The 13146-nt window shown below is 39.8% G+C and overlaps 1 protein-coding gene across 3 annotated transcripts in view; it reads left to right on the top strand.

The window, feature by feature from the left end:
• The window catches only part of CHAT (choline O-acetyltransferase), a 35943-nt gene that overhangs the window by 15269 nt on the left and 7528 nt on the right, over positions 1–13146 (top strand). For all 3 annotated transcript variants that reach the window (XM_075758701.1, XM_075758702.1, XM_075758703.1), the window contains 6 exons: positions 2053–2222; positions 4277–4377; positions 4581–4709; positions 5902–6024; positions 7499–7640; positions 10797–10859. In XM_075758701.1, coding sequence (XP_075614816.1) covers positions 2053–2222; positions 4277–4377; positions 4581–4709; positions 5902–6024; positions 7499–7640; positions 10797–10859 — 728 coding nt within the window. The remainder of the gene's footprint in view (positions 1–2052; positions 2223–4276; positions 4378–4580; positions 4710–5901; positions 6025–7498; positions 7641–10796; positions 10860–13146) is intronic.

Consider the following 13146-nt stretch of genomic DNA (forward strand, 5'->3'; position numbering starts at 1 on the left):
ATCTTTTCAGCCTTTGTGTTCATGTACCCAGACTATCAATGGAATAAATACCACAATTACGGTCAGCCCTGCAAATGTCAGATACTAGAAGAGTTTTACAGCCGAGAGGGACATGTCTTCTCCTTTATAAAGCTTCTGAATACTTTTGAAGACAATTAATGGGGACGTCAGTGTTTCATGTGTTGTAGGGTGGCACAGATCACTGGCAGAAAGCTCAGCCTATCTGTGTGCCCCATCAATTACAGTCTCCTGGCTCAAGTCTTTGCAGGAAGTGGCAGGAATGCCAGGTGCCTTCTCTAGGACTCTACTTCTGTGGGCAAGGGAAGACAACACACTGTAGTCCGCTAGGTTCCCAGCTAGCCTGAAAGAAGTCACACTGACCACCTCTGTCACTCGAGTCATGGTTGCCAGCTCTCCCTCGCAGGAGCCACCAGACAGCAATAGACAGTACCTTACCATGTCCTGCAAGAGGCCACAGCTCCCCCTCTTCCTTCTCAGCCACTGCTATCACTTGACTCTCCTCTTGACAGTTTTTTCATTTCTTGCATATTTGAATCTTTTTTACTACACAGCATCTGGAGAATGAATCTGGATGATAACACGCATCTGTATTTTTTCCTAGCTCCTTACCAACCTATGTTACTCATTTTGGCAAGGCACATTTTTTCCTACTTTGAAAAATGCTGTTCTTTCAGAGGATCAAGTTACTTTTCATATTTGCAAACATTAAAAACATGCACATTTTTAAATGGCTCCATATTTCAAATGTAAATTGGAATTGTTTAATTTTAATTTTTTTCATTCTTTCAGCTAAAATCATCTCCTTAATTGAGCACAGATTTGTTGAATTTACCATAAATTTGCAAGAAGTTTTGATCAATATAAATTCATATCTTTAGTTAAGAACATTTCGAAACAAAATCATCTGCTAGCAAAACCAGATGACAGCTGATTTGTTAAGAATGGAAGGAATTTTAAGTTTATGTTTGAAAACCTTTTTTCCTTTGATCTTGTTAACAACCATTTAACAGAAATTAATGATGTTATATGCTTTTAAATAAAACAAGTTCTTGTTATAGGTTCCACACTTTTATCCTTTCAATTAAGGGCTGTATTAAGTGTTCACAATTACCTATTTTCTATGCTTCAAATTGGCCCTCAGAAGCAAACAAACCTTTACCTTCATAATATTTCTGACCTAAAGAAACTGAGAAAAAAAAAAAACCCACATAAATACACCATAAATAAGAAGGAAAGCACTGAGGACAATGTAAAACTAGCTTTTGTAGTCCACCTGTAGAGGCACGAGTGACAGCATAGGGAAAAGAAACAGAGAAAGAGAGCCAGAGGAAGCACATTTTATTCAGCAGTACACTAGTGATAGGAGGGAAGTGGAATGTGGCAACCCGTGGTTTTGGCAATACCATGTTCAAAACCTGAACTTTACAACCTCATCCACAGATGTTTCTTTGTGTGATGTAGGCAATATGGCCAGTCCAGGGCTTATTTCTCTAAAGTACAAGAAATTACCAGGAACAGGAGAGAGAAGAGGGTTTTAATACAAGAACACAAACCCAACATGGGCTCTGCTGTTCCTTGCCTAGAAAAGGGCTTTAATGGGAGAACAGCACAAAACCAGTATAGGCCCAGCTGTTCCAGAGCAGAATACTGCAGCAATAGCGTGAGCTCCGAAATCCTCTATTTTCCACCTGTCCTCTCTGTAACTGTTATATATAAAATAAGTAAGCATTACTGGCTTTAAGAGTAAAATAGATCTATTCTGTAATATAATTACTTCAGGAAATGAAAGGCAGAAAAGGAAAGTGGATATTATTGAATCATATGAAAGATACACAGAGATACTGCAAAAGTTAACACATGAATGAATGTCTTGGTGTAATATTTCCTTGCACTGAGACATTCTGCTGTTGAGAGAGCTCTGCAGACACCAGCTCATTGCAGAGTCAGATCTTCAACGCTCTCCAAGGCAGCAGGGTTCCCCAGCCAGTCCTACACTAAGAGGATGTGAACATTTCACTCTTTTATCTCCAGACTCTACTAACCGCGACTCTCTTGACATGATTGAACGGTGCATATGCCTGGTGTGCCTGGACAGCCCAAGCGGGGTGGAACTCAATGATACAAACATGGCATTGCAACTGCTACATGGGGGAGGCTACCATAAAAACGGGGCCAATCGTTGGTATGACAAACCTATGCAGGTAAAAACCTTACAGTACTATAATATTACTTGCACTTGGCAAAGGACTCCAGTTGCCCTCATGGTAGGGACCACTTAGAATCAAGTGGGAGAAAGAGGGGAAGGTGGTGTCAGCATCTGCCAAGGCAGGGTCGGTGTGAGCAGCGCTGTTCCTTGCAAGGCAGGGGAAGCAGACCTCCTGCCTTGCTGGCAGTGGGGGGGCCTTCTCTAACACAGAAACGCTTTCACGTTCCCTGAACTTGCCCTTTGCACTTGAGAAGGTAAACAGATGCACAGACATACAGGTAGGTAGACATCTGATTAAAAAAACCCCACCAACCCAAAACAAACACCCCCCCCCCCCCCAACAAAACAGTATGCATTTAATTACACTCAATCAAATGAAATAAAAATGCTGGACTAGCATCCCAGAACAAAAAAGAAAAGCACAATAGCTTTCTCTGTTTTCTTTTCTCATACATTTTCCTGAAGTCCTAGAAATACTACTGCTTATAATTTAGCATGTGTTTAAGTTAGCATTAAGTTCTCACTGAACAGACTGTTTACTCATTTAATGACATCCTTGTTGAGACTTTCCTGGAAGTATTGATTTCTCCAGCCTTTTTCCCAATCAGATTTTGATTGTCATATTTGAAAGTGTCGCACTGTTATTTTCACGTTTTGCAATAGACCCAGGGTGAAGCAATGTATTAATCTCCAACTGTCAACCATGTTGACACCTCATGAAAAATTGAAAAAAACCCTGATACATTGCTTGCGTAATGCTTGTTGCTCTTGCCATATCTAAGAACAGCAACATGAAAAGAGAAACCACTAATTTCACTTGCACTGACTTACCCCAGTGCAAATACATTTCAGTAGTCATTCCTGATTTATGCCACTGCAAATGACATTATTAGCAGACTTCAATGCTGTGTTTTTAAAGAACAAATCATTTGTCTTTAGTTAGAATCCTCTATTATTTGCAGGGCCATGAGTTCAGATGTTTCAAGTAGATGAGAATAAACAAGATTTTGTTTACTATCAGAAGGTAGCAGAAAGCAAATAAATTTGCATAGCACGAGAGAGCTTCATCTGTCCAGATGTATTCAGGCCAGAAGTAGTTCAAAGGCAAAGAGAAATTCTTAGGGAAAAAAAAAAGATCCCATTTTCTTTCACGCAAACACAGATTATGTAGGAAGCCATTCTCACAGTAGGACTTGTTCTTTCTTTCAGAAACCATCCAGGTAAACTTTTTGCATCACACACTTAACTCAGTGAAAACCTCATGGGAACCAGGGAGGCAGGATGCATATATGTGATATAAATGCACAGAGCTGAGTGGGAGAAGTCCAGCCAAAGACACTTCAAAATAATTGGGGAAAAAAGTCCAGAAAAAGGACAGAAAACATGCAAGACGATGCAGTTTGGTCCTAGACATCTGCTTTTGTTTGAGATGCAGAAGTAACCAACTGCATGGGAGTATCACAGAACTATAGTGCAGCAGGTTAGGTCTCACGAGTTATACCATGTGTATGCAATGAAATCAGCAATGAAGACAATAAGAAATGAAGAAAACACCACCAAAAAAAAAAAGGTAAAGAGGAAGCAGGACAGTAAAACAAGCTATGAGAAAGCTATCAAATAAGGATGAGCTTGCTTATTCTATACAATATTTGTAATAAAATGTGATCCAAGGGACTTCCCAGATACAGAAATTTAATTGGCCCCAAATGTGGAAGGAGAACCCTGGTGCCTGTCTTTCCAGTGACAGGTTTTCTCTACCATAAAGCAGATGCTAAATCAAATTTCCAGACTCCAATGGGAAATGGTAAAATTTACATTCTCTCAGGACTCAGTCCAAAGGAGCAGCATGAAAGGGATCCAATGCAACGCCATTCACAGGAGAAGAAAGTGTCCCATGATAAATCTGTAAGTCAAGGAAGTTCCTGATGTGACCAATAAGAAAACCACGGGAGAATGACAACATCTTTTGTTAGGTTGCCATCATGGGTAACTTACCCAGAACATGATTTATTCACTATATATCTTGCACTGGTTCTTTTCCTTGCTTAGTTTGTGGTAGGAAGAGACGGAGTCTGCGGTACCGTGTGTGAACATTCCCCTTTCGATGGCATCGTACTGGTGCAGTGCACTGAACACTTGCTCAAGCACATGTGAGTCCCCTTTCAGTACAGCTATTGTACCCGCTCTGGCCCCTGGGAAGCGTCTGCCAGCGGCAAATTCCCCCTGATGCACAGGGCCACTAAGACCCATACAACTGTTGGAAACCAATCATTTACCTGATTAAAAAAACCCCAGTGTTTCACAAATAGATTATTCCTGTGACCTTAATGTCTTTTCTCTCAAATACTAACAGGAAAGAAAGCTCCAAGAAATTAGTCCGAGCTGATTCAGTGAGCGAGCTTCCTGCTCCACGGAGACTAAGATGGAAATGTTCACCTGAAATTCAGGCACATTTGGCATCATCATCAGAAAAACTCCAAAGGTAGAACAGATGCCTCATTTTTTTCAACGACTGCAAGCTGGGAACTACCCAGCACACTGTGTGCAGGCATGGGTTTTCTCCTAGAGGACTCTCCCTTCCCTCCTCCTCTTCCTCATCTTCCCAAGCTGGTCATACCTAGCATCTCTTTTCAGGATGGCACCCTTATGGGCTGGATCTACTTCACTATATTGAGGAATTGCATTACCATTGTTTTCCTTCTATGTAAATATTATGAAAGATAAAGATCACTGGAAAAACAGTTGAGTCCTATTTGCACGGATGCAAACAGTCCAGGTTCTCTGTTCTTATGGATGCACTTTATGAGTTTGACCTGACTGAAGCCGAAGCCAGGGCAATGGGGATACATATATGGGACAGAGGAATACAACTAGTTTGAATAAACAATTTCAATTCAGGAACGTAATTTGTTTACATCTATGTTGCTCCTACAAAGGTTAGTTCTTCTGACTCTGTTTCCAGACTGTAAAAGATTTGCATGATCTTTGGGGGTGGGGATGGCAATGAGTTTTTTTTTTTTTTTTTGTTCAAATTATTTCATCTCAACACTCAGGTCTGTGATCTCTCTGTAGAGAATTTACACACTGTCTGCATAATCAGCTGTAAATACGTCCAGTGTGACTGCATTAGACGAGACCTCAAAGTGGCTAGAAGCATATATGAGAGTATGAAAACATTCAGGATGAAGAGTAATTTGGTTTTGTTTTTAAATAAAGGTAGTAGTCCTCTAAATTGAAACTTGCAAGGAGCTGACAGCCTTTATCAGGTTTTAAATCCACTTATTTCTCACACTAGTAAATCTCACAGAAATTTGTTGAGAACAAAGGAGGCATTGGCTTAGGCTTCAGGAGTAGAAACACTAGTGTTTAAAAAAAAAAAAAAAAAAAAAAAAAAGAGAGAGAGAAAGGTGTTTTACTCAAATGAACAGAATGACCTGAGTGCCCCAGCTCATGTTAAGGCTGCAGATAACAAGCCCAGTCTAGAACCTGTATGAATAAAAGTTACTGACTAGGAACAAGTTATCAAAGGCCAGGACTGTCTGCAGAGCAGGAGCCCACTCACCTCCAAGTAGGTAAAAGGCAGAAAATGATCTCTGGGTTTTATTTGCAAATGGAAATGGAACATGAGATTCTTGCATCTCCCCCTGCAGTAACTGCCTCTGTTTGTTTTCCAGGATAGTAAAAAATCTGGATTTTATCGCCTACAAGTTTGAGAACTATGGAAAGGAATTTATTAAGAAACAAAAGATTAGCCCAGATGCCTACATTCAAGTAGCACTTCAGCTGGCGTTTTACAGGTGAGGTTAATTCAAATCGTAGGAACAAGGTAGCACAAGAGGAGATTCACAATTTGTTTTTTATACAGAGGGTCCATTTTTTCCTCAACACCCAAAAGCCTCCTGCATGGAAATGAGTGATCTTGCCTAATGACTGCAGGTCAGACAATTGCCACCCGGTTCTGAGACAGAGTACTTCACTCCCCCACTCCTCGCTCTACCTTCCCACCCCCGTGTCCCACACACACCATTCCCAGCCAGTACTCTCCCCATAGCTGATAGGGAAAGAGGGTGAGGGGATGTGGCGGGGAGTGGCAGACAACCCTGCCACCCACAGCAGCAGAAGCAGCTAGGGATTCTGAGTCCCTGGGGCAGAAACACTTCCTTGCCACTGTGGGTAGCTTGGGAGGAACCATGGCAGTAACCCATAGCTCACCACATATGCATCCCTTGCGCCACAGGGCAAAAAGCATTCACAGGGAAAAATACTACAGTGGCATATCAGATCAGAGTTCCTACACAGGGTAGTAACTACTGCTGCTTCCTTCTTCACAGGCATCCCAAGATTTGATCGTATCCTCTAATTTCAACGTATTATCCAAGTTAAAAGAACCTTTCTACATTGTCAGAACAGCTAATGCTCCAGGCTAGAGATCGGTTGCATGGTTTCCTGCAGAACAGCCTATTACACATATAATTCTTTATCACGTCAAATTAAATCCTGAAGCAGTCTTTACCTCGTCAAAACCAGAGATGCCTAACACATTTTGTGTACACCATTAACATCTATTAAGCATCCATTTTGCATATTCCATTAACCAACAATGACCTGGTCCGAGATTTTCATCAGGATTCCAGCCATGATATAAATCCCCTGTATGCAACTAAAACCTTAGGCGACAGTTATGTTCTGAGACCCCTGCTTCAACTGGAAGGCACAGTAGGTCTCCTGAAGCAAGGAATAGTAGCTATATACCTGGACCCAAATTAAAAAATAGTCTTCACACTCTGTTCTATTTGCTATGTGGGTTTTCATTCCAGCTCACAGTCTCAAATAGCACCCTTTTCCCCTTTCAGTTTTTCATTTTTCATTCACACAGAGTGCATTTTTTCTTGTTTTAAATAAAGCATATTTCAAGCCCATAAGTAAATGATTAATTACACAATTATTTTATGATATAGTACAAATAAAACATTCCTTTAGATCTTTCAGTAAATTTTAGTTTTACTAGCCTTGTTTTTATGCAGCAAGTAATTTTTTACAGGCAATGCATAACTAAAATGTATACAGCTGTTTGCAGCTCCTCATATTAGAAAGGAGTGAGCATCCATCTTTTTTAAGTTTCTTACAGAATTCTATCAACATTAAGATGAATGCTATGCAAAAAATAAAATTGTGGCTGTAACAATAAAACATACCAAGTCTATATTTCTTTTAGTCTTTATGCCTCCTTGAAAATAATTATTCTTTGCTTTTCTCACTTCGTTCTCTCAGATGCCACAGGAGACTTGTCCCTACCTATGAAAGTGCTTCCATACGCCGATTTGATGAGGGCAGAGTCGACAATATTAGGTCTGCTACCTTGGAAGCATTTGCTTTTGTGAAAGCAATGACTGATGACAAGACAGCTCTATCGGTATGTTGGTCTGGCTCCCTCTGCCTTCTTTGGCAAAACACTAAGCAAATAATGCATTCATGATCCCCATTCTCTCACCTTCTAACTGTTAACCAAGAACATAAAGGCATAGGGCAGGGTAGCAGGCCTTACAGGATTTTGCTTTTTGTGTGAACCAACCACTAAGCTAAATACAAATATTTCCTTATTTTTATTTAAGCATCCAAAAGATTCAGAGATGCCCAGATATGACATTATAAGAAACAAAGCATCTGATTTTAGACTTAGTACTGTCTTCTGAATGATCTATCATCAGTTCCAAATTCAGCTCCCTGGAGAGATCGAGGATGAACATGCAAAGTTCAGGATCATTATACTGCCACACCAGGGGAATTGCCTTGCAGTTCCCCTGCAGTAGATAACTCTGCTGCAGATTACAATGTGTGAAGAGATATAATTCACATGCTTTGATTTCAGGATAAGGTGGACATGTTCTGGCTGATCTTTTTTTGTTTCAAAGGTATGTTTCTACCAAATAGAGTTAGTTTTATAGGATGCTCAAGGGGGCTTAACCTTCATGATGAAAAAACTTCATCAAGCTAATAAAACAGCTCCCCAAACTGTCCTGACATCATCCTGCAAAAAGAAAAATTAAATTGCCTTTCTTTCAGACATCACCATCTGTTTGCCAGAAGCATGAGTACAGTACATAGTAGATAGGGATACAAAGAGGTACAGCTGAGAGAGCTGAGACTATAGCTGCACAAACAGCTTTGTGCACTGTCCTGCCTGCCATCCCTGGAGAGCCTCCTTCAACGTCTCTCTGTGTGCCGCTTCCACCCACTGCATTTCGCTGCTGTACAGGGAATTTCCAGGTGGTTGTTTAGATGCAAAACGCTGCCACAATATAGGTTATTTTGCACTGTGAGCCCACTCCAGTGGCAACAGCCCACATGGCTGTTCTTTAGAATCTAGCATAGCATTGCTAGAAGCATTACTGGGCTCTAGATTACATGTGAATTAGTGAAATGTAAACCAAGCTCTAATGTCCCAGAGAATGAGGAATTTGCCCAGAGAAGTGCTCTGCTCCTCCACTGCTTCTTCAGTCTCCTTAAGGTTACCATGCCCAGAACTTAGCTCATGATGAACAAGACTCAAATAAGTTCCATGTTAAAATGATAACTCAAAGGAAACCTGAAGTAATTCCCTACATTGAGTGGGTAATTCAAGGCAGATTATAACCATACTATTACACATAATAGTGAATACTATACAGCAGACAAGAAGAGGCTGTTGTTATTTGCTATTAGTGTCCTGTCTGACAACATGGTTCTTAATTGTATTTCATTAGAAGCTGCTGTCATCTGTGCACAACTTCCCCTCCACACTTGGGCGCTCAGCATACCCCCAGCCCCAACACACATTGCTGCAGGCTGACTGTATTCCTAGGAGGAGCCAGCCTGCTCCTAGCACATTGTTTTGCCAGATCCTTCTTTTTCTCTCCAACAATCTCTTCCTATCTTCATTATTCCAACACTTACTGGCTTCTGCAGCTCTCCCAAAGCTTCAGCATTTTTCACTGTTTTACCACCTACATCAGAGACTGCGCCCACCTTTCACAGCATCCTAAACTGTACTGCTTCCCACAAGCAAGCTGAAGAATGCCATGTATGTCTAGAGTGAGCTTGGTCTCAGCCCCCAAATCTTTATATTGCATGCTTTGGCAGTACCGAATAGGGAGAATAATGGTTTCATTCGCCCTGAAAAACCTGCAATCATAAGGCAAACCAATCCACTGATAGTTTTCCTGGTTTCTCGTCCACTGAGAGATGCAAAAGACACTTAAACTGATCTGCGATTGTTCTTTCCCACAAACTTTTAGAAATCTGTGTTTTCATGTGAACATCTTTATCTTTCAGTTCAAAACAATATATATTATTATCACAGAATTAGAAACAAAATTCACTTAACACAACCCTATTGCAAGGTGATTTCTTTAGACATACAAATTGCCTCTGGATGTGAAGGGGTTAATTCTATTTTTTGGACAAAGAGATGCATCACTTGGTTTAAGTAGACCTGGACTCCCCAGAATATTGTTTGTTAATAGCCATTAATCCAAATCAAATTAAAAACAATTTTCTATCTGATGCTAATAAAAATTATCTTCAAACAATAACTTGAACAGTCACCAAAGATGGATCGAGTCGGATTGATTCTCTAGCAGGAGAAATATCTCATGCATTTGACACTTGCTGTAAAAGAAGCAGCGACTGACACTGCAGAGATTGCTTGAATAGCTGTAAATTAATCAGATCTAAAGACTGCATTTGGTAATTTAATTTGTATAAAGGGAACTAAGGCCTAGCCCTAGCCCTGTGAAAAAATATCAGGCTGTAGTTTGAAGGTCCCTGATGGTGGCCTTGAATGGCTTCCAAAATGAATTCTTTGTTCAAAAGATCATTCATCGTCCATAGGGGCTGAGGGTTCCCTGCTTATCTGAAGACTCAGTCATTTCTGGCTGTTTCAGGGTCTACAAAGTTGCAGCATCGGACTTGATGTACAGCAGGGCAGCACTTCTTAGGATCGTTCCCTTAATATAAAAGGCTGCCATTTGACAGGAGTCAAAATTTACTAGCTTGTTATCTGAAATGTGAGGCATCTGTGGAGGGTAGAGCAGCCTTGGAAAATTCTAGATGCCCTTTCACACAGGGGAGTAATTTTTTGACTGGCTAATAAAATAGCAGTAATGGCTTTCATTAATATGACTGTCATTGTCTAGATAAACCATTCCAAAAAAGATATACTGCCTGGTTGTTTTGAAAACACTGAGTTACACTAGGCAATTATTTTCTCTACTTCAAATGGAGCGATTGAATTAGTAATAACCTACACCCCCAAAACCATGGAAGGAATCCACAAAAGGAACTGCAAGTCTTTCCTTGACTTCAAAAAAACCACCACGAATAAACCTGTTCGACCCTTGCACAACCAGGCACTGTTGCTGATCAGGACATTGAATCCCCATGGCTTTATTTATAAAGAGTATTTACACCTGAGCCAGGAGCAAAGGACATTTTTGAGAGTGCTTGCTGTTTGGCTGCTGGTTAATTGATAGAAGATGCTATTTCAATGAGAGTTTATTCAATAATAGATATATTTTGATTCCCCCAACAGGAGTCTGAGAAGATGCAGAGATTTAAGGATGCAATTGCAGCACAGACTAATTACACTATTCTGGTAAGTAAAGCACTGCTTTGTCTGAATAAGGACTAGTTAGCTTTTTCAAGAAAAGTATGAAGGTGCAATCATTAACTATTTAGGCATCAGAAAACATAGACATGTCTAAACAGGAAAGTGCCTGCTGTGTCACACTTAACGAACATTTCAAATGACCCAAACACCCTCCAAATAGCCATATTCAACTAACCTCACCTTAAAAAATACTTCCTGGAAAGCAAGATAACAAAAGTCTGCATTAGATATCAGTGAAAAGACATCACTCTTGGGCATTAGCTCTCCTATCTAGAATTGTCATGGAACGTAATACTTTGTATTCAACATATTCACAGGGAATGTGCATCTGTGAAACATTTATGATTTGTATCTGTGCCGTAATTAGGAGTCCTAGTCACAAATTAGGATTCCATTAAGCTTGGTGTTGTACAAGTTCACAATTGAAAAAATTGCCTCCATCTTAAAGAGCTTGCAATCAAAATTTAATAAAGGAAGTTTTTAATAAATATTGAAAGGTTTGCAAGGGAGAATAGTAGTGAGATGAAATAAGCCTTTGTTCTGTGTGCTGTGATCAACATGAAATGTTAGCCATGAAGATAGCCAAGAAAAGTTCCAGTGAGATATTCTAATGGGGTATGGCAAGTGGACAGCTGAAAGCCTTATCAGGATAAGAAGCAAGCAAGTCTTAAAAGCAACCAACTTAACTGCTGTGCATGAGAAATAAAACTGCAACTGCAAAAGCCAGATCCCCCCCCAATTTACAGGTATTTAGACCCATAAGCTATAAGGTTACAGATAAGCTCAAGACAGCTGTAACACATCAGGAACTCTTTTCTTCCCCCTAAACCTAAACATTTATGCGTTTTCTTATGTTACTCTTTCCTAGAAAAGCGAAGGCCCTATATGGGACCTGATCGTCAGACTGGTATTCTGGTATTCCAAAGTGCCATTTCTAATTAAGGTCATTAACAATGAGGGAATTATTATAGTAAGTTATCTTTTAAAGACTGAATGCAGTGTCTAATAAAAGGAAGAGATGCCCTCCAGTGAAGAAATCAGTTTAGTATCAAATACAACTAATTTTCTGTTGATTAAAAATGAGACAATTCAGCCTGGGTAATGCTCTACATCCCACTGTGCCAAGACAAAGCACAGAGTTATTCTACAAACAACTCAGTCAAACCACTCATGAAATTAATAAACATTAATAACCAGCGATGTTAAGAGAATTTGCTACCTATGGTTTTGCCTCAGACCATTGCCTAACAAACCCACATTGCTGATTACTGTTTAAATACTCATAATATTCAAGAAATCATTCACTTCCAGAGGCGGTTTCAAAGGTATACTCAGAACACTGTGGAGGTGAAGTGTTGCTTTCAGGCCAGATTTGTTCCTAAGACTATGAAACAAAAGAAACAGGGAAGAAAAACAGTTTTGTGTTTCAAGCCTTGTGCTGTGAAGCCACATCTTAGAAGCTGAGACTCCACGTCATCTCTAAAGCAGAGGCAAGTCTTCAGGGCAACTGTCTCACCTGAACCATCTCAGTGTAATCTCACAATGAACACAACATACTGGAGGTCTACTAGGTCACAATGAATGGAATTTCTGTACATCTCTCAAAAAAAAAAAAAAAAAAAAGAAAAAATTTCCATAAAATCCCCCCTCCAAGTCATTTCACTTCCAAAAACTATTATAAAAATCAGGATCCAGTGTAGCTCATGGGAAAATATTAAAATCACCATAGGAAAATTAATTTATCTTTAAATTTAAAAAGGTCTCCAGTTATTTCTACTCACCAAGCTCCCCTCTCTTTCTCAGAATAGCAGAATGTAATTATTTTGCCTTTAAACTACAGACAAGACTTACATGGTCTAAATCATGTGTAACAGACTGAAATGTAATAGCTCCTAAGAAAAACAAAACAAAAAAATCTACTTCATAAAACAAAAAACAATTTAATGATTTTATTTCCCCTTGTTAGGGCTTACTAGTAGCATCGCTATCTTAAATGTGGAGCTCTAAAATTCAATTTAGCACAGCTTTTTCCTATGCGTTGACTCACAGTTTATTTCGTTAGCCTGTCTCGGCCTCTCTTCAGACATGACATTGATCTATGTTGCAAAAATGTCATTGCTAACAGCCTTATAAATCTTGTGTGATAGCAAAATATTTCCTTCGATTATCAAGTCAGTTTCCCTTCTATGCGAAAAACAATGTAAACACTGCTCTGATGTATGCTACTTTTTTGCAAGCATCCTTGCTCTGTCTGGGCTGATGATCAAATAGC

Source organism: Balearica regulorum, chromosome 7, assembly GCF_011004875.1.
Source record: "Balearica regulorum gibbericeps isolate bBalReg1 chromosome 7, bBalReg1.pri, whole genome shotgun sequence".
In the NCBI taxonomy this organism is placed as follows: domain Eukaryota; kingdom Metazoa; phylum Chordata; class Aves; order Gruiformes; family Gruidae; genus Balearica; species Balearica regulorum.